The sequence below is a fragment of the Hippopotamus amphibius genome, chromosome 17 (assembly GCF_030028045.1).
Source record: "Hippopotamus amphibius kiboko isolate mHipAmp2 chromosome 17, mHipAmp2.hap2, whole genome shotgun sequence".
In the NCBI taxonomy this organism is placed as follows: domain Eukaryota; kingdom Metazoa; phylum Chordata; class Mammalia; order Artiodactyla; family Hippopotamidae; genus Hippopotamus; species Hippopotamus amphibius.
Window position 1 is genome coordinate 54,440,262 of NC_080202.1, and position 26,441 is coordinate 54,466,702.

The window sequence follows — 26,441 nt, forward strand, 5'->3', positions numbered from 1 at the left end:
AAGGGGTGGTGGGTGGGCCGCCTGGTGCCCTGGAGGGGTGGGCTGCGGGTCCCAAGTGCTGAGTCAGGGTCCCCTGGGCGCTGTCCGCTCGCAGCGTCCCCCACCCCCCAACCTCTGGCGATTTGGGAGGCTGCGGGGTGCGGCCCCGGGCGGTGGGGAAGCCAGGTGCGCCGCGGCGGGTCCCGGCCGTGCCAGGCTGGGCACAACAAAAGCCGGGCTTGGGGGAGGGCCGGGAGGCGCGGGAGGCGCGCGGGGAGGGGGGCGGCCGGGAGCTCCCGGAGCCGGCATTGGCCGCCCGCCACCGGGGGGCGGAGCCCAACAAGCCTCGGAGCGCAATAAAAGGCCGGCGCGGCCCGCGCCCGCGGCGCACACATCCATAGAAGGCAGTGGAGCAGCCGGGACCCGGCCCGCGCCGCGCGCCCTCGCTCGCTCGCTCGCTCGCTGCCCGCCCCCCCCCTCCGCCCGCTCTCGGCTCCGCGCCGCCGGCCGCACCCGGCGCCCCCGTGTCGCCCCCGCGTCGCCCCCGCGACCAAGAGCCCAGAAAGTTTGTGCGGCGAGCGCGGGCCGGAGCGGAGGGCGCGCCCGCGGAGCGCCGCCCAGACCCGCGCGGCCCCGGCCGGCGAGAGGGGAGCGCCCCGAGCCCAGGCTGCGGCGGCGAGCCCGCGCCCGCGCCCCCCGCCCCCCGCCAGCCATGGGCGCCGCGGCCCGCAGCCTGAGGCTGGTGCTCGGCCTCCTGCTGCTGGGGACGCTGCTCCGCCCGGCCGACGCCTGCAGCTGCTCCCCGGTGCATCCGCAACAGGCGTTTTGCAATGCAGACGTAGGTAAGGACGGCGACCCCGCCCGGGCCCGGCGCCCACCGCCCCGCCCGCCCGCATCTTGCAGAGGGACCCAGCGCCCGCCTCCCCGGCCTCGGTGCCTTCTAGAATCCTGCAAGTTGACGCCAAAATCGTACTTTCCTTTCCCCTTCCTTCTCTTCCTTTCTTTTCCTCTCTGCCGAGATGCTTCTCAACCTCAAAATTCCACCGAAATTCCGCTGCAGCTCCAGCCCCAGAAAAGGGAGCCAGGGAACGGATTGGGTTTTGGCAGGCGGAGGGCCCCGGGATGCCAGCGCGGGGGGGCGGGGAGAGTGGGGGACACAGCGTGGGGGTGGGGGACCTTCGACCTCGGTGGTTTGAAGGCCCGGAGACCCCAGGAAGAAACTTTCACAGGTGAGGTGGGAGTTGGGCTCCTCGGGGCTTGGAGCTGGGTGGGGAAGAGCTGCTCTGCCTGGGCCTCTCCCACCAAGCCCCATGTGGGGCTCACCAGACTAGGCTGGGGCTGGATGGAAGCTTCCCTCCCCTGGGCAGGTTCCGCTCAGCCTCGGGGGCAGCTGGAAAGACAGGCAGACCCCCAGGGCCGGCTTCTCCCACGCCCTGCCCAGGAGGCACTGCACACAGGGACAGGCAGGAGGGTCCTTGAGTGGTGTCTGCTTTTTCAAGACATCTACACAAGCTGAGGGCTTTGGTGACTGGCGGTGGCAGGTAGGGTTGTACGGCTGCTTAGAGTCCCCAGCAAATATCTGTTCCCCTCGGAAGCCTTGCCCCCCAGATACGGGAGCTGGCAAGGAAAGGAGGAGAGCCCAGTTATTTGTTATGAGCCACAGGGGAGCAGGAGACAGGAGTGGGGAGGATGCAGCAGAAATGGGAGGAACCAGCTGGGCCCCGGAGGTTTCCTTCCAGTTCTGACACTTGCAGGCCTCTCCTGCCCCGGTGACGGTCAACCAGGTTTTCCTGGGGCACGTTCAGTTTAACCAAAAGGATGGACGCACAGCAGCTGGGCCTCTGCAGCTCCCTCTCGCTTCCCGACAGGTTTATTTTCTGCTTCTAAGTCTCAGCCAGCCAAGCATCCTGTTGCCAGGTGTGGTGAGGCTGGGCTGCCCTCACCTGTGCAGACTCAAAGCCGGGGTCTCTGGGTTTCTCCTGTTGTCACCTATGCCCCTCTGGTCTCCCCGCACTCCCCTCGGCTCCTGGCCACGCCCCAGTTGGCCCTTGGAGCTGCTGCTGCTGCCCGACCTGGGAAGTCTTCAGGGGATCCTGCCTGGGCGCCTCGCATAGTTCAGGCCACCTGCACTTGGGGCATGGTGTGTGCTTGCAGAGTGGTTTCCACAAAACCCAAGTTGGGGGAAGTTCCCCAGTTTGACTACACTGCTCAGCAAGATTGGAGTGGGGAGGAGAGGCTCCTCCCAGTGGGGGACCAGGATTGGCCCTCCAAGGGGCGTCCCCTAGGAGTCCAGGCCCCTTGAAGAGAGAGAGGCTGCGTTTCTAGGGGAGAATCAGGCCCAGGGCCCAGAAGGAATTCGTGGCTCAGGAGACTGTAGGGCTTGGTTCACAGGGGCCCAGCAGGAAGGGATTGGGCCTTGGGACCACCTCACATCCCTCAGCTGCGTAGAGAGAATGGCCAGCCAGCCACTCCCATCCTTGCCCAGCATCAGCTGAGGTAGTGCTGGGGCTGTTTCTGCTTTGGGTTTGGATCAAGGGCAGCAAAGGTCGGGGACCAGGAGTGTCCGTATGCCTCAAGGCTCCTCGCGTTGCGAGTTCCCCTCTCCTCCACCTGCAACCCCTGGCATTCGTGTCTAAGTCATTGCCTCCAAATCATCATAGAGCCAAAATTTTAAACCCTAGCCGAGCTCAGAGGTTCCACAGGGTCTGCTGATGCCAGGGTCATGCTGCAAAGCCCAATATATTAGGTTCCCATGGCTGCTGTAACAGGTGACCACAAACTGAGGGGCTTAAAACAGCAGAAGTTGATTCTCTTACAGTTTAGGGGCCTAAAGCCCACACAGGGAAGGTGTTGGCCGTGTAGGTTTTTTCTGGAGGCTCTGAGGGAAAATATTCCAGGCCCCTCTCCTGGTGGCTCCAGCAATCTTTTGTGTCCCTTGGCTTGTAGACACATCTCTCCAATCTCTGCCCTGTCTTCAGGAGGCATTCTTCTCTGTGTGTGTGTCTCTGTGTCCTCTTCTCTTATTAGGATACCAGTCATTGGATTCAGGGCCCACCCTAGTCCGTCATGACCTCATCTTAACTTGATCACATCTACAAAGACCCTATTTCCAAATAAGGTCACATTCACAGGTTCTGGATGGACATGAATTTGGGGGGAATGCTGCCCAGTCTTGTTCCACGGGCAGCCCTTCTGTGCTTAGTCAACTCGGGATATGTTGCAGAGACATCCCAGGGTGTAGGCCCCAGATGGCCATGGAGTAAACCCCGCAGTGCATGCAGTAGCCTTTCCACGTCTGCGTCACCTTTAGGAGGTGCAAGTTCGTGACTTTCTCAGTGATGATTCTCTACTCTGGCCGAGAACAGAATTGCCTGAGGTCTGGATCTCTTTGCAGATGCAAAAAGTCTGGCTCAGACCTTGGCTTTTGTAGTTTTAAAGCCCTACAGGTGACCGTGCCACCAGGACAATGGCCCAGTGGTCTGGGAAGCCTGGTGGTCTGCTACACTTGGGGTCCCTAAAGACTGACCTTTAATTCAGAGTGCTGGCTCCTTTGTTGGCTGGATGCAGGCTTGTGAAATGGCTTGGGATCTGCAAGAGGCAGTTGGCTTAGGAAACAGTCATATTTCTGTCTGCCTGTGCAAGGGTTTCTGGGAGGCATCTCCTTAGCTCTTGCAGCTGGTAGGATTGGAACTGGGGTTGGTGAAGGGGTTTGTTATGAGGTTATGAGATGGAGGTTGAAGGGATGGGAAGAGGTGACTGGAGCTCCTCCTGGAAGACCCCGCTCCCTGTCCTTTCCAGAAGAGTGAGGACAAACAGGAAGCCTTCCGTGTTCTCAGAGCCCAGCTCTGGCCTGGTTCCCTCTCACCTAATGGAGTCCTTGGCCATCTTCTGCAGGCCTGCTAGCTCCAGTAATCTGGCTGGAAACCAGCTTTGGGCTTGCTCTTTGGGCAGTGCCACAGTGCAGGAGCCTGGAGTTCCTTAGCCAATTGAGCTGCTTGGCAGACCTGGGCCACTTTCTGGAGTCAAGGGTAAATCAGGAGGTCTCTGGACCCAGAGGATAAAATCCCCCCTCCCCCCCCCACCAGCCTGGAGGGCGAGGCCCAGGCCACTGTCTTCCAGAAGAGCACCCTCCATGCCACTTTTCTTAGGATGCTTCCATCTCCAGAGGCTGCTTTCTGCAGACCCTCCGATGGTCTGCAGCACGAGGTGGGGCAGGGCCCACAGACAAGGCCACATGCTGGTTGCCAGGGCAAACAGGCTGGCCTTGGGCACGCGCTGATGGGGGCCAGATAGTAGGCACGCGTTCGGGAAAAGCAAGGCAGGTGAGCTTCCTGTGAATTGAGTGAGGCCGCGTGTGCACGGGGGTCGGGATGGTGGTGGTGCTCTTTAAAGACCCTGTTGGCGACTCCTTTTGCGAAGTGTATAATCAGTCTGTGTTTTGTAATCCTGATTTTCGTATTGGGCTCGCCTGTGTTTCAGCAAGCAGTTATGGACTGGCCAGCTCTGCCCCAGGGGACCCCGCCCTCAGGAAGGAGCACTAGGCCCTGGTGCCAGGCAGTGTGGAAGCGGGTTTGAGACTGTGTGGGTGAGGGTGGACAGAAGCCCTGTACACCAGGGGTCCCCAGCCTCTGGGATCTAATGCCTGATGATCTGAGGTGGAGGTGATGTAATAATAATAGAAATAAAGTGCACAATAGATGTAATGGGCTTGACTCATCCTGAAACCATGCCCCTCTCCCTGGTCTGTGGAAAAATTATCTTCCATGAAAACAGGCCCTGGTGCCAAAAAGGTTGGGGACCACTGCTTATAGACCTCCCCCGACCCTCACCCCCTGCCTCCAACCGACTGCCAGGGGGTGGTTTCAAGTAAGTCAGATTCCATGTGCTTCCGGCAAATAACGAACCAAGTAACCGTGTCACAAGCTGAAAAGCATTTGGGGATCTGAAGAGAGATTCCAGGTTCTGATGAGAGGATGGGGAGGGGACCTTGGGGAAACATTCCTGGGCTTGGTTTTGGGCAGTGTCCCGGAAGGATGTATTCTTCAGGGGAATGACTGGAACCTGCATTGGGAGACGGGAAGAGATGTGTGCAGGGCTTGGAGGCTGTGCTGCGGGCGTGGCATGTGGCTGGGAGGGAGCTCTCCCCACCCCATGTTTTCTTCCCTCTCTGATCTGAGGACATGGTGCCAGCCTGCAGCCTGGGGCCTGCTGTGTCCCCTGGAATTGGTGGTTCTGACCACTAGTCCTTGAGCTGCAGATGGGCTTGGGTCCTGCTGCTTCTCTTCACCATCTCAGCTGGGTTGCCAGGGGCATCCCACTGGTGCAGGCGTAGACGACTCCCAGGCTTCGGGGGTCATGCAGCCACCCTCGTCCTGATGCAGAGCTACTGATCCATGCCCAAGGGGCTGTGGGAGCAGATGAATCCTTTGGGTTCCAAAACGGCTAAGAGATATGCTTGGAGGACTCCAGGCGGTCTGGAGGATGGGAAAAAACAGCAGGAAAAAGAAAAAGCAAGTGTATAACTGAATCACTTTGCTGTACACCTGAAACTGTCACAACATTGTTAATCGACTATACCCCAATATAAAATAAAAAGTTAAAAACATAAAAATAAAATAATTACTAAGGAGGTAATGTACAACACGGTGACTATAGTTAACACTGCTGTGTGATAAGAAAGTTGTCAAGAGAGTAAATGCTGACGTCTCATCACAAGGAAAAAAAATTGTTTCTTTTGTTACCTACACGAGATGATGGCTGTTAATGGAACATGTGGTAATCACTTCATGGTATATGTACGTCAAATCATTATCCTGTGCACCTTAAACTTCTACAGTGCTGTATGTCAATTATATCAATAAAATTGGGGGATAAAAGCATGAAGGGAGATAAAGAGAAGGCAGACAGGGATCAGGGGTGTAAGTGCCACCGATTTTTCTCCCCTGCCCTGGAGCTTGACTCGGGTGCCTGCCCTGCACACCCCTCCACCCTGCAGTCCACACACACACTCTTAGGAAATCAAGGTTGGAAGCATAAAGAACCCTAAACTGGAGGGCGGAGGTGGGAGAACACGTAGCAGGCATGGTTACGTGCATCGTTTCGTGGTGCCAAGCAAATGGACAGGCTGCCCGGGAAAGGTGAGAGAGAGTTCTGAGTACAGAGCAGGCTCGGGGGCAGGAGAGCCCAGGAGGCAGAGTGGGACTGGGCATCTGGTTTTTCACGTGGGGTTTGCATTCCATCCTGAGGGCCCGAGGAGAGGCATCGAGCGTGTGCACCTGTGCGTGACAGCGGGCATCACCCAGGGAGTTTGCTGAAAGGCAGGTGTCTGAATTAGCGTCCCGTATTGGACCCTCGGGGCCCAGGGCGTGGGCATTGGTATTTCTCAGACTCTCCAGGTGATTCTGACGCCCCCCCAAAGTTTGCACAGAGCAGTTGTCTCTAACGCAGGTGCCCAAGACAGTTTGGGTGTGAGAAGAGAACATGATAGATACCTTACTATACGGATGGACAGCTGCACTAGTGCATAGTTTTAAACAAACAGGTAGATTTTGAGTGCTTGGCTAGGCTCCTGTCTAGTTACTACAGGGTCCGCAGATTGAGGACCACAGGGTGTCGGGGTGGGGGTGGGGTATGTGAGATGGCTCAGAACGCTGGGAGGAAATGCAGCCAAGAGAAGTGGGAAGGGAGGAGGACTTCCAGACCGAGGGGCGGTCAGGGCGCCAGGGTCTCAGGGCAGGAAAGAAACTGGCTCCCCCAGGTCAGGTTGTCCCAGGGCCGACCCCTGAGGCCTGGGCTGGCTGGAATCCTGGAGCCTTCGGCGCCTCCATCACTGTGGATGTGCAGCTCCAGTGGAAAAGTGACAGAGACCCAAGGGAGTCCCATTTTGTAGCTGACAAAATTGGGGTCAGCAGTGTCCAATTAGTATCCTAGGTTAAGTTTCTGGAGACCCCAGGAAGGTGGGCTGGGTGAGTATTTGCTGTAAAAATCAAATTGAGACGTAATCTCTAGAAAGAAGGGTCTTAGGGACCTCCCTGGTGGTCCAGTGGTTAAGACTCTGCCCTCCCAATGCAGGGGGCCGGGGCTCGATCCCTGGTCAGGGAAGTGGATCCCGCATGCCACAGCTGGGGATCCCACGTGCCACAGCTGAGACCTGGCGCAACCAAATAAAAATAAATATTAAAAATAAAAAGAAGGGTCCTAACTTGGGGGGTATGGACGTCTGTACATCTGTCCAGAGATGGGCCTGGTGGGGAGCGATCCTGAGCCTTGAAACAGTAAGCAGAGCCATGTGTGTATGTGCGTGTGTATATGTGTGTGTGCCCATGTTTTTCTGTGGACAGGGGCCATGGCTTCCACCAGATTCTCAGTGTGACCCTTGAAAGGTTAGTCCCTGCCTGTAAAAGACGTTTTTATGGCCTGTGGTGGGGGCTGGGAGACACGGTGGGCAGCTTCGTGGGCACAGCAGCAGGGCCTGGAGCCCTGGCAGTGGGAACCAGGGAGGTCTTTGCTGTCCCCCAGAGAGCTGTTAGACCTGGGGTGGGGAGGAAGCTGCAGGCAGGAGAGCAGTGTTAAGGGCTTGTAGTCACCCGGGTGAGCGGAGCAGACACCTGCACTAAGGGGGTGGGGGGGCTGCCTCTGGGGTTTGACCTCAGGGCCAGGCATCCCCTAACATGGTCCGGTGGTCCGTGGGGGTGTGTTCCCTGCTGAGTGCTGCTGGTAAACAGAGACAGTGGGCTCTCCGGCTGTAACGGCAGCAGATGGTGGGGATGCGGGAGGGGCCTGGGAGGGGGAGGGAGTGGGAGCAGAGGCAGCAGAGGTGCGGAGCAGCATCCATAGGGCAGCCGCGACTCCGTCCAGGGGAGAGATCTTGAGCAAGCGCCCTCCGCCTAGGTCTCTCCGTCTCCAAAGAGGAGATGATCCCTTACCTCCTCCTAGAGTTGTGGGCCAGGATCACAAGAAAGGGCAACGGTGCAGTGCCTGGGTCGGTGCCGATGCAGGCTCTTGGGGTTGGGGGCGGGGGGGGGGGGGGATTGGCTCTTCCTGTGCTAGATGCTGCGCTGGATGTGTAATCCTCACCCAGCCCTCAGGTCTGGCTGGGGTTATCACACGGGTGGTGGGGCGCAGAGACACACACGCTGGGCTGTGGTGCCTCCAGGAGGGTGGCCAGCGAACTAGGGGGGAGACCGTGGTGGCTCTGTGAAAGAAAAGTGACTGACAAATAACAGTAACAGCAGCTGTCGTCATCCATGCTGATAACTGCTTGGAACTGTGTTCCACACGTTCCTCGTGTGAACTCACCTAATTCACAGTTAACCCCATTTTACAGATGATCAGACTGAGGCATGGGCTGATTAACTTGATTGGGTCACATGACTATCAAGTAGCAGATTAAGAAACAGGGTTTTAAAACGAGAGGAGGCTTCACAGAGAAGGCTGAGCGTGGTGATTCTGGTCCACCTTGGCTTGGAGGGGATGGTCTGTGAGGAGCATGAAGGATGGAGGACCATGGAAGGAAACTCCTGAGAGCTGACCTTGTTCGTGAGATCTGCCTATCCATTGGAGATGAGCTGAATTAAATTAAGCTCCATCCTGACAGCAGAATATTAAGCAGTCACTTTAAACAGTATTATAGATTCATGTTTATGACCTAGAAAAATGTTCAGAGTGCATTAAATTTAAAAGCCCAGTTACAGTCTGTATGCTTTCACATTTCAAACACTGTGTAATATAATTTTTAAATGCACAGTGCATAACTGTACATTGTAACAAAAAGTTATGAAGCAGATACTCAGGTTAAGAAACAAGCCCCTGCCACCCGAAAACCTGGGTTAATCTCTCCTGGTCCCAACCCCCTTCTTTCCCTTAAATAACCACTGTCCTAGTTTTTATGGTGAAAATTCCCTGGCATACAGAAGTTTTATTGCTTCTGTATGTATCTCTATCCTGTTTTGTTTTTTTTAATTGTGCATATGCAGACACATGTACAGAAAAGTCTGGAAGGATGACCTAAATCCTAGGCAGTGGGTGAAATCAAGGGTGATTTTCATTTTGTTTTGCTTACCTGTATGTTCTAAATTTTCTGTGATTAACGTGTTGTATAATTATTTTAAAATTAAAAAGCAACGGGGAGACGGGGTGGAGATTTCTTCAGTATGGGAGAGGTGAAGGAGAAGGTTGAGGTTGAGAGGGTGAGAGCGCTGAGCCTGGAGGGAGGGGATCACGTCCAGGGCTGCCTACCTTTGCCCTGTTCCTCCGAGAAGCAGATTAGGGAAAGGTTTATTGCTTCTTGAAAAGACTGTTATTTTTCTGCCTCAGAGACTTATGCTTTTCATCCCCTGTATTGAGGTGTAATTCAGGTATACTTCAGGACTTCCCTGGGGGGTCCAGTGGTTAAGACTCTGCGCTTTCCACTGCAGGGGGCATAGGTTTGATCCCTGGTCGGGGAACTAAGGTTCCACATGATACATGGCGTGGCAGTAAAAATAAAAATAAAGTGTACAGTTCAGTGGTTTTTAGTGCAGCCATCATCTCTGTCTGATTTTGCAGCATCCCCAGGACCCCTGAGCGGGGTTCATCTGTTGTTTCCGAGGAGAGACTCAGGTGATGTTTTTATGCACAGGATGCAGTCGGCCTCCTAAAACACTGCTGGCCTTTCAGGGCTTGGCAAACTACACCCCTGCCCCCAATGGCCTATTGTGGTAAATACACTTTTACTGGGATGCAGCCACGCCCGTTCCTAGTATAAAGTCTGAAGCTGTTTTTGAGCTACAGGGCAGCATTGAGTGGTTGCGACAGAGCTATGTTAAGTTATTGTACCATCTGGCCCTTTATGAAAACTTTCCCCCACCCCTGGGTGTGAGCTTCCTGGGGCTGGCTCACCTCTCACCTGGTGGCCTGCTTTCCAGAAGAAATGATGCTTGTGGGTATCATTCTCTGAACTGACCCCGAAGATGCAGCGAATCTTGAATCCATGGACTTAAGAAAGGGGCAGATGTGTTTCAAGGCCATAACCCTTCTGTTGTGGAATGTTCTGGGGTGGGGAGTCCCTGGGGACAGAGCCTGGCTTGGGATGAATCTTCATTTGGCCCGTTCTGATCTGTGGTCTGCAGATTTTGGCTGGGCTTTCTGGGAGACCCAGTAGGGTCAGGACACCTTCACTGACTTGGCTCAGCCCTTGGGCTCTGCACCAGGCTTTGCCGAGGCCCCTCTTATGACAGTCGAAGGCCCTGGTAAAGAGGCACTTCAACAGCTGATTCTTAACCAAGGACAGCATGAGGAAACGGACCGACATTTTAGAGGAAAAAAGACAAAGTGGAAGGTATTGGGAGAAAAAGCCTCGGCTTTGGAGCCTGTTAGAGCTGGTTCTGAGTCCTGACTGTGCCTCTGTGAGCCTTGGTTTCTTCTTCTGTAAAAGCAGAATTAAACTCCTCAGGGCTGGGCCATAGCAGATGCTGAGTGAATTTCTGATGAGTGAGTAAAGCGTGCGAAAGCATCAATAGATGCCAACCCCACCCACTCCATCTAGAATTCTGCAACCAAGGATGATGCTTCTGTGAAACCTTGTGGCCTCTGCCCCCGGAACTCCTCAAGAAGAAAGTCATGTGTGTACAACAGGGAAATAAACCTTTGACATTCCTGGCCCCCACTGTTTTCTCTGTTCCTCCTACAATGTGTGAGACTCAGCCCGGCTTCTCTCTCTGCGGCCCAGCTCACTTCTGCTGCCCTTCCTTTTGTCCAGATCAAGAGTTCGGGGCCCGTGGATGGGGTTTCAGTGCAGGCCACGCAGTGTGAGGGAGATGCGCTCCCAGCACTAAAGGGAAACTGTACCTCTGATGGTCCTTGGCTCTGCCTTCTCCGTGCCACCACCCCTGGTCACTCCAGGTAGTTGAGAAGTCGCTGTGCGGAGTTGGTTGACCCTCCCCAGGCCACCGTGTCCTCGCCTGGGTCCCACGACATGTGAGGGAGTGGAAAACGAGGACAGGGTGGGAAGGATGCCAGGAACGCGTTAGATGTGGAGACATGCAGGAATGACCCTAGCCTGCGCGTCTAGAGTGTTTGCACGCACACTGTGAAGTCTGAGCTCACGGTGACCCTGGGCGCCCCAGGCACTGGAATCCAGGGTGCTGTCACCAGACAGGGCTCCGTGTAGCCGGGGGAAAAGGCCAGGGGTCACTTGTGGGTTTCAGGTCCGTGTGGATTGTTCTGCTCCCAGGGGAGTGTCCCTTTTCAGAAGGACTGTTGACCCTGTGATATGGTGGCTTTGAGGGCACACACAGTTCTCACCTGGGGGTTTTTCTCTGCAGCCCTCTAGCATTCAACATTCAATCCTCAGAAGCCCCCGGGAGAAATGGCCCAACCCGGCTCTGCCCAGGCAGAAACCAGGTATCTCAGGAGGAATGGTGTTGGGGCAGAGCCATGGTGAGCACTGCCGGTCCCTGATTCTGGGTTATGACATCTTGGCCCCTTGGCCCCATTGGCTCCAGGATGTGGAACAAAGGAACTAATCTAAGGTGGTGTTTGTTTCTTGTGCACCGGTTCTGGAAAATGGAGTGATACCACTGGCAAATAGTCACCAATCATAAGTCTCTTAGATAAAAACATTGATTGTCTAGGGCTTTTCAGTGCAAAAGGACTTCATCTCCTTCTGTTCACAAGGACTCGTGAGGTAGGTGGTAGGTCAGGCAGGTGTCCTCCCCGTCTGGGTGGGGAGCAGTCAATGACTCACCCGAGGTCGTGCAGCTGAGGGCGGCACCAGGAATCTAAAGAGCCGGATGCTGGCTTGAGTCTCTGGAAACAGATCGGACGTCATAGCTTCAGCTCTCCTGTTTCTCTGTTTTATGTGGCCAGGAGGCTTGTTGTCCTTGGAAGGGCTGACTCTAGGTGGGTGTGTTTGGTCTTAACCTCAGCAGTTTGGTAGCTTGGAAGGGCATTTTGACAGCGCCAGTCAAAGACTTTAAGTCTCGCCTTGAATATAAATTGATGCGGCCACTATGGCCAGCAGTATGGAGGTTCCTTGAAAAACTAAAAATGAGTCACCATGTGATCCAGCAGTCCCACTCCTTGGCATGTATCTGGAGAAAACTCTAATTCTTAAAGATACACGCACCCCAGTGTTCACAGCCGCATTATTTAGAGTAGTCAAGACATGGAAACAACCTAAATATCCATCAACAGATGAATGGATAAAGAAAATGTGGTATATTTATACAATGGGATATTACTTAGCCATAAAAAAGAATGAAATAATGCCATTTGCGTCAACATGATGGATCTAGAGATTGTCATACTAAGTCAAAAAGAGAAAAATATCATATAATATCTCATGTGGAATCTAAAATATGAAAGAATGAACTTATTTACAAAACACAATAGACTCACATAGAAAACAAACATGGTTACCAAAGGTGAAAGCGGGGGGCCGGGGGGGGGCTTAAATTAGGAGTTTGGGCTTAGCAGATACAAACCACTGTATATTAAATAAACAATAAGGACCTATGTAGAGCACAAGGAACTATATTCAGTGTTCTGTTATAAACCATAATGGAAAAGAATATGAAAAAATATATGTGTAATTGAATCACTTTGCTGTACACCAGAAACTAACACAACATTGTAAATCGACTATAATTTAAAAAAATAGAAAGAAAGGAAAAAAAGTCTTCCCTTTGGTCAAGCAACTCTAAATCTAGGAATTTTTCTGCGGGAAATAATGAAGGACATGTGCTGGCATCTTGTCGTGAGGATACTCACCTCCGTCTTGTTTATCTCAGTGCTAGAAACACCTCGATACAGCAGCAGGGCAGTGGTCAAGTAAGTCACAGCCTCGGGTGTTCTGTGAGACCAAAGGTGGTAGAATTTTTTCTTGAAATGTACAATGTTCAGGTAAAGGAGGGGAAATTAGATATTCCTTTGCAAGTATGTGTTTTCTAATTTTTCTGTTTGAAATATGTGACTTTTTAAGGTCAGAGTTCGCTGAAGTGTGGGTCTGACTGTGTTCAGCAGTAGGATGGGCCCACACTATTAGAGCTGGGTTGATCCTAGTTCGGTGATGGGCCCCATCGAGGAGGGACCGCTGAGCAGAGCAGGTGCGTGCAGAGGACGGGAGCTGCATTCTAGGAATCAGTAAGGTGGTGTCGGGAGAGCCTGGGCTGGGGAGAAATGTCTTCAGTGCAGGAGACAACCTGGAGAGCATGCAGTGGTGGCCATGGTGGAACATTCTGGAATGCTGTCAAAGGCCACACAAGCTGTAGTTTTTGGCCACCGTGTTATCTGCACCCTCCCCACCCCCCACACCAAACTTGCCCTTGCTGAAGGTGGATGTACGTGACCTTGCTGAGAAGAGGCTAAGGGATTGGGGGCTGGCTATCCTCTGCTGGAAGGAGAAATAGACATGAGACTTTGTATCTATGGGGTCAAGAAGAGGGCCCCCAAAGTGGGTGGGGATGGGCTGTGGCTGAGAAGTTCAGGGGCAGAATTCCTCCAACCCCATGCTGGGTTGGGGACCGGATGACCTCTCCAGGGCCCTTCCAGCCCCACACAAAGGCTTTCATCCCTGAATCAGCTCTGCTTCCAAGGTTCTAAGTTCCTGCTGTTGACTTTCTCAAGAAACCAAACCCTGAGATTGGTTGCTTTGACATCTTGTGGTCAATGTCACGTTCCCCAAACTAAATTTCTCAATTGTCAGATTTGTGGAGGATGCCCTTAGCCCTAGAAACGAGGTCAGGCATGTCCGATTTCTTATTTTGGGTGGGCGACCTGGGGGCCCCAGGCCAGCATTCTTTCACCCCACCTCCAGTGAGCTCAGCTCAACAGTGGGTCCTGGAGGGGCAAATGTCCCCAGCCTGAGTGGGACCAGACGCCCTTCCTGTGGGAGGAGGGGTGGCCAGCGTTGTTGGGGAACCCTGACCTTGAGGTGCAACTGCTCAGAGGAGTGACACCCGATGAGGAACGCCGTCACTGTGCTGCCAGGCTGGGACAGGAAGGATTTCCTCCCTGCCAGGCCATCTTTAAACACCAAAAGCACGTGCATGCCAGGCATCCTCACTGTGCCCCCGAGGTGGCTGTCCCACTGCTCATCACCCCAGCTGTTTGAGCCAGATCTTTGTGATCGGTAGATCCACAGGTGTGCTGACAGGGGCTTGCCCTCTGGCTGGCTCGTCCCTGTCCCTGACTTCACCCCTGCTCCGATGTCACAGCACAACAGCTTTGTCGTTCCCGTGGCAGCGGCTGCCAGAGTTCACCAGCTGGGGCGGATGCTGGGCTGCTGGCGGAGGTGGGGAGCTGCGATTCCAGCCAACTTTGGTCAGTGGGCCCTGGAAACCCCATGCAGACCACCCAGGGCCGAGGTTCTTGTGTCCGCCCCCTTGTCTACTGTGGGGTGGCGTTCTTTCTGTGCCCAGTGGCTTGGTGAGGCTCTGGGAAGTGGGCCAATAAGTGTGTCCGGGCCACGTATCCAGAAGGCTAATTTGAAAGTCCTTGCACCATGGGGCTCTGTATATAGTTTGATCAGGGAGGATGGGCAGTGAAAGCTGGTGGGATGGGCTTGGGGGTGAATGTGGTTTGAGGGGGGAGATCAACGTACAACAAGAACAGCTGTCGGCATTGGGGACCCTTGACCTAGGCAGGGTAGCTGCAGTCTTAAGGTTGGAGGGAAAGCAGTTGACATCCTCTAGAGACATTTATTAAGGTGCCAGTTGGATCAGCCATAAGCAGGCCCCCAGCTAGCCTGGTGTCCCCATAAGTTTGAAAGAGTATGTGCCTCATGTCTGTCTTAATGAAGCTGGTTAGAGACATGTTGACCTGTGCTTGTTCTCCTAGAGGCTGGCTGCCCGGCCATCTCGGCCTTCTAGAACAGTCCCAGTCCTGAGTGTGCATCAGGGAGATGGTTAAACATACAGATTCACAAATCCCACCCCAGGATTCGGGTGGAAAAGCCTGCTGTGGGGGCTGGCCACGACTCATCGTGACCTACCATGATCACGTCCCCGCCAGGTGATTCTGATGCAGCTGGTCTAACACCCAGCCAGCCTTAGGAACCAGCACACTGGAACTTAACTGAGGGGAAGTCAGGAAGTGAGCAAAAGCAGAACCTCTGGGCAGTACATTGGGTGGCACAACGTGTATTTTTAGAGGCTAGAACTCAGAGAAATGGAGTTAAAAATGTTTTTGATGTTTGTTTTATCCGGGCTTGGCTTGGATGCCTCCAGTGATGGGTGTCTCACTATCTAACAAGTCAGCCCAGTGATTTCAAGACAATCCTGTAGAAAGTGCTTCTTTCCACCCGGATCAATTTCTACCCCCCTGTAATGTGTTCTTGGTGACCTGGTCCAGGCATCTGGAGACACGCACAGTAAGTACCACCCTCTTCCCCAAGCAGCTTGCCAAGCATGTGGGTTTTCTGATGGTGATGAGTGCTGGCATCTACACAGGTGGGTGCTGCTGTAATTATCCCCGTTTTACAGGTGAACAGACTGAGGCACCTGGAGTTAAGAAACTTGCCCTAGGTCACACAGTCAGTACTCTGAACCACCAGAGTACACTGTTCTAAACTTTTATACCATCTGCAAGCCTCCCTCCAAACAGTCTCGGTTCTTTAGGACTTTCCTTCCAATGACCTGTTTTTGTTTGTTTTCCCATTCTTCTCCTGAACTCAGGCCCGTCTTCCCATCCTTAACCACTCTTGGCCTTTCTGAACCCCACCTGGGAAGACACACCTCTCTCTTACTCAGAGTTTCTCCTTATTTAGTGAAGGTGTAGTTCTCATTTAGTGTGTATTTCTTATTAGGTGAATTCCTAATAACTTCTTTCTTTTTCTTATTTCTGGCTGTGCCGCACAGCACACGGGATCTTAGTTCCCCGACCAGGCATCGGAAGTGCAGAGTCTTAACCGCTGGACCATCAGGGAAGTCCCCCTATTAATTTCAGTAATTATATTTTGATTGTGTAACTCCCAGGCCATCTCATTTGATCCTCACGCATCCCATGGGGTGGGAACGGGGTGGGTGCTCCTCCAAGTGCCTGCTTCACGCTTTGGCCGGGAACGTCCAGGTGAGGTCTGGCCAGCGCAGGGGCTGGGCTGGACCATTACCCTGCTTGTTTTAGGTATTTCTAGCAACAAAGGTAACGCTCACGTGGGCTCTTTCGGTGGCCACGTGTCCCTGCCGACTCTGAGCTCACAGCCGGCTCAGCCTCTTGTTTCCAGCGTTGCTTCTTTGGAGCTACGTTCTCCCACTTGGCACTTGCAGGGTTGGATGTGGGGACCCACGTGTGGGTTGTTTTCTTAGTATGCTTGGCCTTGTTAGATTTGGCCAGGTGTTCAAGCCTGTGAAAAATCTGAGCTGAAGGCTTGCATTCCAGCAGCACGGCTGGTTTTCCGCCCCGCTGTCGGTGACCATGTGCTGGAACACTGCATCCAGAGCTGATGGGCGTGGATTCAGACACGCATGTACTTGACTCACGGGAAGCCCTCCAGGGCTCCAGACTCTATTTACTCTTCTTGCTTTAGATACACTTTTAAGACACTTCTTTGTGTGGGTCCCAGTCCACAGCAGTTTAGAAGCCATAAGAGAGAAGGGGGATAGGATGCCGTCAGACACACAGAAAGTTACAACTACAGAGGAAGCTATAAAAAGTCGACTTAAAAACCCCAAATTATATTCTGAAGTCATTTAGTTTCGAGGAACTCTGTCTCTTACATACACATAGGATGTTTCTTTTGGGTGGGGGGGATTGCTATATGTCTTAAAAGCCCTTGAGGGATTCTCTATATTATAGTCTTAAAGGTAATCCAGAGTTCTAAAAAGGTCAAATTATATCTAGTCTGTATACTCTCAGGAGACAGAGAAACGTTTAACTTTCCATATGAAAGAGTAAGCGTTAATTATATGGCAGTGTTCTCTCTGGCCATGCCAGCTAATGGGGAGCCCTTTTATATCTATTTTTAAATGTTTTAAAGAAAATGTGCTAAACTGTGTCAGCTGGGCGCTGTCTGTGGACCTCTGGAGAAAAGCAGGAGTGTTTTCCTTGTAGTGCAGAAACCAGGGGCTGCCTTGTTGGGGAGGAGGAACCAGGCCAGGGCTGGGGAAAGGTGGGTGGGTAGGTTGGGGGGTTCTGTTTGAGGAAGAAGGATGGGCATGAGCACAGTGAAGGTGCTGGACCTGGGTGGGGGCATTTGGAATGGCAAGGTGCCTGGCCAGCCAAGCCCACCTGGGGAAAGGGGGCCAGATCATGAGCTGCTAGAATGTTCCCAAGCCTGCAGGCCAGGGAATGCCTGAGTGACTTTGGTGAGATGGTTAACTGAGCACACTCCTGGGCCCCTCCCCATGGAGGCTGGGGTGGGGTTCCAGAATTTGCATTTTAACCAGCAGCTCAGGTGACCATGATGCAGGTGGCCTGTGGCTGTGTTTGGAGACTTGCTTGTGTGGACAACAGGGCCTGTTGCAGATGCCGAAGCGACACAGCTGGCTGAGTTAGAACAGTGGCTGTAAACAGTGCCGGGGAGCAGGGGTTGGGGGGGGGGCGGGATTTGAAGGGGGGTGGTGACAGGGAGCCTGGTTAGGAGGCTCAGGTGAGACCCATCGACTGGATCCCAGCCTACCTGGCATTGGAGCCCCTGGTTTGGGTGCCACGCAGCCTCGTTTGTGGTCACTGTTCTTCCTCATCGGCGTGGGGCACCCTGGAGTCTCCTTTGAGGGATCAGAAGGCAGGAGGGCTGCTGTGGGCCTGGCACTTCCAGGTGGCCTGGGCGTGGGTCTGCCTTGGCTGAACAGTCATCTGAGCCACTGCCCAGGTGACCACCGCGGGCTGGCTCCACGCGCCGGGGAAGCAGAGGGTGAGAGGAGAATGGGCCCAGTGTCCCTCCCATCTGCTGCTCTGAGTGGGGCTTCTGTAAGGATGGGGCTGTGGCTTCCCGAGGGGTTGAAGGCAGCCAGCACAGGCCAGCCTGTCCCGCTCTGGGGGAGCAGGATCAGAAGACCTGAGAGAGAACTCGGACTCTCAGAACACTCTGGTTTCAAGTCAGCTAGCGAGGAAGGGCTTGGAGGTGAGGGCCTGGGGGAGCCGGGGATGTGGGCAGAGGGCAAGGGTGCGTCTGCCGGTTGGTACAGGGTTTTCACTTCCTGAACGAGGCAGCTGACAGTAATTTCTGGGTGTTATCCGTGAGATAACCATCCAGATGTTTTAGGTTTTCATCCATTTGCGTGTCTCCAGGAAAACCAATTTGGCGGCACGGGGGCACCCGCCCCAGCGGGCCTGGCTCAGGGTGTCACGGGATGACCAAGTGGGTGGGGGCCTCCAGAGTGCGAGAGGCACATCCCGGTTTTGCTTGTTGTTGCCAGTTAACATCTCGGGCTGCAGTTTTCCCCTTTCTCTCCAGCTGGCTTCTAACATTCACAGCTCTCTCCCTCTCCTCACCTGTTTGGACACCCCTGTGGCCATTCCCAGGGGTGGGAAAAGCTCAGTCTCTGACATTTGGGACCCAGATTCAAGTCCAGATTCCTCCCTGTGAGCTGAGACGGTTATTCAGTTTCTGCGCGTCTATTTCTTGGTGTGGGGACATGCTTTCATCTCTCCCGGGCGTATACTTAGGAGTACAATTTCTGGGTCATATGGTAGGTCTACATTTACCTTTTTTTTTTTTTTTTGCCGTGCACGGCTTTCTTTTTAGTTGCGGTGAGTGGGGGGCTAATTCTTCATTGTGGTGCGCGGGCTCCCCATGGCCGTGTCTTCTTTTGTTGCGGAGCACCAGCTCCAGGCACGTGGGCTTCAGTAGTTGCAGCACATGGGCTCAATAGTTGTGGCACATGGGCTTAGTTGCTCTGCAGCATGTGGGATCTTCCTGGAGCAGGGATCGAACCCATGTCCCCTGCATTGGCAGGCAGATTCTCAACCACTGCGCCACCTAGGAAGCCCCTACATTTACCTTTTTATAAAACTGCCAAACTGTTTTCCAGAGCGGCTGCACCATTTTGCATCCCCACCAGCAGTGTGTGAGGGTTCCAGTGTCCCTACATCCTCGCCAACGCTTGTCATTGCCAGTTTTTTTCGTTGTAGCCATCCTAGTGGGTGTGAAGTGGTGTCTTCAGTTTGCATTTCCCTGATGAATGTTGATGTTGAACATCTTTTTATGGGCTTTATTAGCCACACATACATCTTCTTTGCTGGTGTGTCTATTTCAATCTTCTGCCCATTTTTAAGCTGGATTGTTTGTCTTCTTATTGGGTTGAAAGAGTTGTTTATACAAACGGATTCAAGGCTTTTGTTGGCTATGTGGTTTGCAGGCATTTCCTACCAGTCCGTGTCTTGCATTTTCACTTATTAACAATGTCTTTTGAAGTACAGAGGTTTTTCATACTGATGATGCCAAATGTATCAGTTTCTTACATTGCTTGTGCTTTTGGTGTTGTATCTAAGGATCTTTGCCTAACCTGAAGTCATGAAGAGACACTTCTGTTTCCTTCTAAGCACCTATAGCATTAGACCTTACGTTAAGGTCTGTGATCCATTTTGAGTAAATTTTTGTAATTGGTATATAATTTTGGGTCTAAATGAATCTTTTTGCGTGCGGATATCCAACTGTCCCAGGAACATTTGTTGAAAATGAACAAAAAATGACTCTTTCCCCCATTGAACTGCTGTGGTGCTTTTGTTGAAAATCTCAGCCATTGTGTTTAATACCCCATCTTCTCTCTCTTTCCTCTTGCTCTTCATGGTGGTTGGCAGACTGGTATAATACGATACTAACCGCATTTCCACATGTACAACTGCATGATGACAGTTACCAAAAGCCGGTGGCTGTGTGACCATTGGTCAAAGACCAGATGGTCTACCCGAGTGGCAGCTGCCACTTGCCAGCTGTGTGATCTGGGTCAGGTTTCTTAATTGCTGCCTGCCTCAGTTTCCCCACCTGTGAACCAGGGGTGCTAATAACTCCTTCCCTTAGGAGTTACTGTAAAAAAGATGTGCAGAGGGCAGCCTGCACAGTTCACATTAGTTGTTCCATTGATGCAGTGGTGTTTCTGATGACTGCCATTACTTTGGGTTAAAATTGCTCAGCCTGGCTCTGCACATCCTAAAATGAAAGAAGGGAAGGGATGCCCACACAGCTGAGGGGCACTCCGTACAGACTGCAGTGTCTAGGAAGCAGCTTCTGTAGCCCACAAATCTGGCTGTTTTTGACATCAGCTGCAAGTGACAGCAAACTCCATACTCCTTTTTGGTGTGAATGCACCTCCTTCGTTAGGAAGGCCTGATGGAGCTGCCTGATACCAAAGAGTCATGAAAAAAGAAATACCACCAGCTTAACCTTCTCTCTGATTTGCATTGAATTCTGGTACAAACATGCACGTCAGCACACTCACCTACACATGCTGCCCCCTACACACACACACACACACACACACACACACACACACACACACACACACTCCTTTCCCGCCAGGCTCCTCCTCCTCCACCCCTTCCTCCTTTCATTTGTAAGTAGCACCCTCCTGAGGACCAGGCATTTGCATCCCGCCCACCCCACCACTCAACCCTAACTTGTCTCCTAAGGCGGGGTCTTCACCTGGGCACTGTTGACATTTGGGGCCAGGTCCCTGTGTGTCGTGGGGCCATCCTGTGCATCGCAGGATGTTTCACAGCCTACCTGCCCTCCACCACTAGATGCCTGTAGCACCCTCCTCCCTCCAGTTGTGACAACCAAAAGCTGTCTCCAGACATGGACACATGTCCCCCTGGGAAGCAAAACCACACCCCGCTGAGAACAGCTGCTCTGCAGGGTCTCCTTAAAGGTGTGTGAGACAGAAATTGGGAGCCAGAGAACGGACCCTCGAGGGTGGGTGTTGGGAGAGTGATCCGCAGGGACATGTCCCCTAGCCTGTCCTGCACTCAGAGCCCCGTGTGCCTTGTCTCCAGGGCCTGGCTCTCCTTGGAAAGCTCCGGGCAGCACTGTGCCTCTTCCTGCCCGGTGGGCTTCACGTGGAACAGCCGTGGCACCTGTGGCTCCTTGGCCCCAGTGCCCTTGAACCTCCACTCTTGGCTCACATCACCTTCTCTTCGAAGCTGTGTCTGCAAAGGTCCCTGACATGAAAAGAAACGCAGAGAGAGCCACTCAGCAGAGCCCCAGTCCTGACGACGAAGCCTTGCTTTTGAGGCAGAAGCACAAATTGCTACAAGTCCGAGAGAAAGGAGACCTGCCCCTCCAGAGAAGACAGGAACTCCAGCTACGGAAGAACCAGCTGCTCCAGCACTTGGCCGAGGAGCTAAAGATAGAGTGGCAGGAGGCCCCAGACCAGCAAGTCCGAGGCCTGGAGAGGCTGTATGTAGCACATCTGTTGGATGTGGTGGGCAGATGGGCCGAGGACCTTGAACCTGACTCAGAGGGCTCGACCCAACGAGGAGCAGCCAGGTTGCCCAGGACGAAGGGGAAGCACAGAGTGGCCACACGGGAAGAGAAGGGACACAGGGAAGAGCTGGTCCGACGGCAGCCCAGGTGCACCACGTCCTGGAAGAGAGCAGTGGACTGTGAGAGGCAGGGAGCCTCCAGAACCACGGGCCTGAGCCCCCCAGAGGGGAGTAAAGGAAAACGAGTGCCTTCAGTGAAGACTGATGGGGGCTGTTGTCCCAGGACGGACATGGGAAAGCTCTTGGCTGCTGCAGGGGAGATCAAACGCCTGGAGGAAAGGGAGAGAGAAACAGCCCGGGACAGCAGCAGGCAGCTAGGGAAGGGGACCGCTCGTCTTCAAGGCCCGAAAAACAGCTGTCTGGATCAGAGTCCCGAGGGCAAAGCTGAGAACCTGGAACAGCTGTGGCCAGCTGGCTTGACCTGCAGGAGGGGGGCCTCACCGCCGGCGAAGCTCCATGACAAGAGCAGGTGGCAGAAAGAGCTGGAGTTTGCCTTTGAAGAGTTGTTTGATACCAACAGGAAGCTGAAAAAACACCTGAACTCGCACCCGGATCTCAAGCCCGGGATGGATCCGAGCCCCAGTGAAGAACAGGGCTTCAAGGAGACACAAGCGTGAAGAGAAAGCCAGAGAGAGAAAACCACAAGAGACACAGAAATGGACGTGGTGCCCGCCGGGGAGCCCATGAGTCCAGTGGGGGTGGATGCCCACCTCACGCCGTCCAGAACCAGCTTAAAAAAGTTACTAAGCCAGCTCGAGAACGAAAAATACCATAGGATGGCCAAGTTATTGGTTAAGAAGGACAGTAAACTGTGGTCTCCCGAGGCAGGGACGTCTATCAATGAGGAGAACCTGCTCTCGTGCAGCCCCGAATCCGGAGAGGAGCCGCCCCGGCCGGCTGCGCTGGCGCAGGGCTCCCTTCAGCTTCACCTGCAAGAACAGGCAGACAGAGTGGGCTTGATGGCATCGAGGCAGAAGCAGAAGATGCAGGTGGAGCAGGGAAGACCAAAGCAGCTGGACTTGCTCGAACAAATCGAACAGCCCAAAGTGAGCTTGGAGGCCGACCTCCAGACGGAGCTGGAAGAGGGGAGGAAGGAACGGAGGGAAGCTCACCTGGCTCATTGGAAGCCTGACTCCCCTCCAGACCAAGAGAAGGAAGGACAGTATGACCGCAGCCCCACTTCCCCCTCGGCCAGCATTGTCGACGATGACAGGCACAGTCAGATGATTCGTGACCTTCAACAGCAAATTCTAGAGCAAAACAAGTTGCACAAGCAGTTTCTTGAAGAAGCCAGGAAACGCTTGCGAGCGTTTCAGAGAATATGTTAAAAGCGAGAGTCCTGCCCCTGGTAAATGCATCACTGATAACTGGGCATTCTGCCAGAACTGGTACCCAAGTCTGTGCGATTGTATTTGCGTCATCTGCTCAGAAACCCGTAGCGTCTTTAAAATGGGCCATCAGTCATCCTCCTGTGCTTTGGAGCGAGTCCCTCTGCAGGAATCGCACTTATTGCCAATCTTGCCTTTAAAACTAAGTCCAATTCGGGAAGACTCCTTCGGATGAAAATAAGAACGTGGGTCTGGTGAGTGTAGCACAGAGGTGTGTCCCAGAGCTGAGGCTGTTTTCATGTGCCACAGCACCCATGGAAACACCAGGTACATTTAAGTGCTTCGGATGTTTTAGCCAAATAAACACTGGACTTTGAGAGGCATCCAAGGTCAGACAGGCACAATTTCAAAAGATACATCATTTGTTGTTTAGCCAGTGGCTGAGACGTTAATGGAGAGATTTAACAAAAATCTTTTAGTCTTTCAAACCAAGGTCGTTTAACTTTAATATTAGGAAGTAGGAGGGAGGGGGAGAGGAGGGGGAGAGGGAGGGAGAAAAGGGGGTGGAGCAAAAGGAAGAAAGTGGAAAGAGAAGAAAGGGGAAATGGTTCCCAGCAGCCCAGCCCTACAGACTCCTTCTGGGGCTGGCAGCGGTGGGGGGACCGCGGTATCAGGCAGGTTCCCTACCCCCCGGCTTTACCTCTGCCCCAGGAGCCTCGGCAGCCGTGGAGGCCCTACACTGGTTGGCGTTTTATCTGCCAGTTGCATACTTAGGGATTGGAACGGGGGTGGACAAACCTTCTCTGCAAAGAGCCGGTAGTAAATATTTTAGGCTTTGCTGGCCATACGGACTCTGTGGCAACTACTCAACGCCTGCTGTTGCAGCTGGAAGGCAGCCACAGATGACACATAAATGAATGGTTGTGACTGAGTTCCAATAAGACTTTATTTACAAAAATAGGTAGTAGGCAGGCTTTGGCCCTTGGGCCAGAGCTAGCTGACCTCTGGACTTAGCATATGAAGGAGATGGTCCCTCCCTCCTTTCCTCCTGTCCAAGGACCTCAGATGCACTGAGCGGGATAAGCCCTCTTCAGGTCATGATATGTTGGCATCATTGGGCCATCAGTGGCCTTTTTTATCTTAACGTGGATTTGGCACCATAGCCCAGCTGTGTCAGAGTGACCAACAGGGGGTGAAGGCAGAGTCTGCCGGGACCCCAGCCTGCCTGTATATATACACTATAATGAACAACTGTGAGTCCGCCACCCGAACCCAAGATCTGAAATATTTGCTGAAAAGCAGCTTTATCTGTGTGCTGCTTCCCTCCTCTGTACGAAGTTCCTCCCTAGCTGTATCGTATACCCGCTGAACCTGGGAGTTGTCCCTGCACTTCACTACAACCCGAACAAACCCTGTATTGTTTAGTTTCACTTGTGCTTGAACCCTATAAAAAGGACGTTCTATCACGTGTAGTCTTTTGGAAGCATTTTTGGACCCAGCATAGTTAGTTCATCCATGTCACATGTAGGTGTCATTTTTGCCACAGCGTCATATGTGACCCTCTGAGCGTTCTTTCCGTAGCTGCTTCTGTTTTATGCCAGTTCTCAAAAAGAGAACTACATCCCTAATGCATTTGGATCAAAAGGCCTGGCATCAAAAAGTGCTTTGGGGATGTTTGAACACCACAGCTGGGATGTAGGTGTGGGAAAGGTCCCATCCCTCGTTTTCTTCCCATTTTCACCTTTTTTTTTTTGTCCCTGGAAAATGTTGACCTGATATTATACTATTTTTCCTTTGCAAATACTGAGTGACAGACACTGCCCCACTTAACTGGAGGTGAACAGTGAACAACACACATGCGTGTGCACACACACACACGGGAATATTAGGACACGTTCTAGGGAGGATACAGGTAACAAGTGACCATGATGACAGATGGTGATGGATGGATACTCAGAGAGGTGGGGTGACTGACCCCATACATGTCTCTGAGCATCCAGGCCACAACCCCTGAATGTGACCATGTGTGTAGAGCAGTAATGGCATCCCACAAGGTTTTTTTGTTTGGTTGGTTGGTTTGGGTTTTTGTTTTTGGTTTTTGTATCTTTGGTTTTCGTTTTAAAATCAATAGCTAGAGTGAGGAACTTTCCACCATCTCACGTCTCCATCATGTGGGTCTCTGTTGTCTGTGGCTTTTCCATTTTAGGTGGAGAAAATGTTTGATCTCAGCCCAGTATCTCTCCCCTGCTTCCGGAATGTCATGGGTCAGGGCTGCAGAGCCGCTCAGAAATTTGATCTGAGCCCAACATGAATAAGAAAAGTCCTGGGGCCAAGAGAGCTTTGTCACTCCCAGGCCAAATGAGGATTCCCTGCGGGGAGGGGCACTGGCCTTTAGTGGGTACTCAGCTGGAACTCCTGTCTGTCGCTAGGGGATCACCCGGTCTGGGGGTGGAGGGGATGCCGTGGGATCACTGGGTTTAAAGCCGTGGCCACGATGGCACCCAAACACTGAGTAATGAGGTCCTCCTGACTCGGCCTGGAAGCCGCAGTCTAATGAAGGGACAAGCCTGCCTTTGAGTGTGTTATTTTTGTTTCCACTTTCAAAGGTCATGTTTGTGGCCCGCGTGTTCTAGGTGAGGAATTGTCCCTTCTTGGCCACACTTGAGCTAAAAGTAGGTGTGGGGGATGGGCAGGGAGACATGGTGGAGGGTGACTCATCTCTGCCTGGACAGTCACTCCCACACTGTCCCCTGGCAGCTGGATGCGACATCCTGCCCTTTCCCACCTGCCCTGCAGAAGGCTGAAGGGGGCGGGCTGGGGTACTCCCTTGCCTGGGCCAGTGATGTAGGTAATGAAACAGCCCTCCAGGACCACCATCCCCTGCTCCCCAACCCCCTACCCCTGCCAAAAAGCTGACCCTCCAGTGATTCCCAATGGAGATATCACTGGTAACTTCCATCACTTGGTGGTATCCAGGGGATGGGCTGGGGTCCCGGAAGACACTGCCTTCACTCCCTGTTGGTCACTTTGACATGACTGAATTATGGTGCCAAGGGCCCTGGGGCAGTGCCATCTAGAAGGGTTCCGCCCAGTACTGCCAGGGGGCATGGGTGACCCCTACACAGTGGCTCCTCCTAAAGAGTCCTCCCCCAGCATCCTTCCCCATGGGTCCTCCCTCCCTCCCTCATGGGTTCTTCCTTTCTGAAACTGCATCTTCTAGAACTTTCCCTGGTTTTGTGCTTCTGCGGCCACATTTGGGGGCAGCTTCCCTGCTCCTGTTTCACTCTGAGTCTTTGGGTCACTTCCTTGCAGCCCCACTTGTGAGTCCTCCCCAGATGGTGGCCGCTAGGGAAGGCCTCCCTGGCCAACCTGCTGGTGGACAGGCCCCCTGTTTGCCCAAGGGACCCACAGAGGGAGGATGGCACTGGTGGTGCCTGCCGCGAGCTCTGCTGTCTGCGGGCAGGTGCGGGCTGGCAGTGACTGACAAGAATCAGGACACGGGAAGCAGGGACAGCAGTTCTCCTTTGATGACGTCCTTTGACGATGTGGCCGTTCCTGTCCTGGCGGGGCCAGTGGACACCCTTGGTTTTGGATGTGACCCCAGGCTCTGTGTGTGCTGCTCTGAGGGTCCCCCTGCCTTGCGAGGTGCGAGGTCGTAGTGCGTATGAGAACATTCAGAATCTCAGAAATGTAAAATAATGGGACAATAGGTTTTTCCAGTTGGGGTGGGGGCAG

At 53.4% G+C, this 26,441-nt stretch overlaps 2 protein-coding genes across 3 annotated transcripts in view; both read left to right on the forward strand.

The window, feature by feature from the left end:
* Window positions 1-359: 359 nt before the first annotated feature.
* The window catches only part of TIMP2 (TIMP metallopeptidase inhibitor 2), a 50,585-nt gene continuing 24,503 nt past the window's right edge, over window positions 360-26,441 (forward strand). The window contains exon 1 of one of the 2 annotated variants that reach the window (XM_057715902.1): window positions 360-929. In XM_057715902.1, coding sequence (XP_057571885.1) covers window positions 692-929 — 238 coding nt within the window. In that variant the 5' untranslated portion in view covers window positions 360-691. The remainder of the gene's footprint in view (window positions 930-26,441) is intronic. The other variant, XM_057715904.1, reaches the window with a different exon arrangement.
* On the forward strand, window positions 21,060-22,706 carry CEP295NL (CEP295 N-terminal like). The gene is given in 1 exon segment (XM_057715901.1): window positions 21,060-22,706. A coding segment is annotated over 1 exon segment (1,647 nt).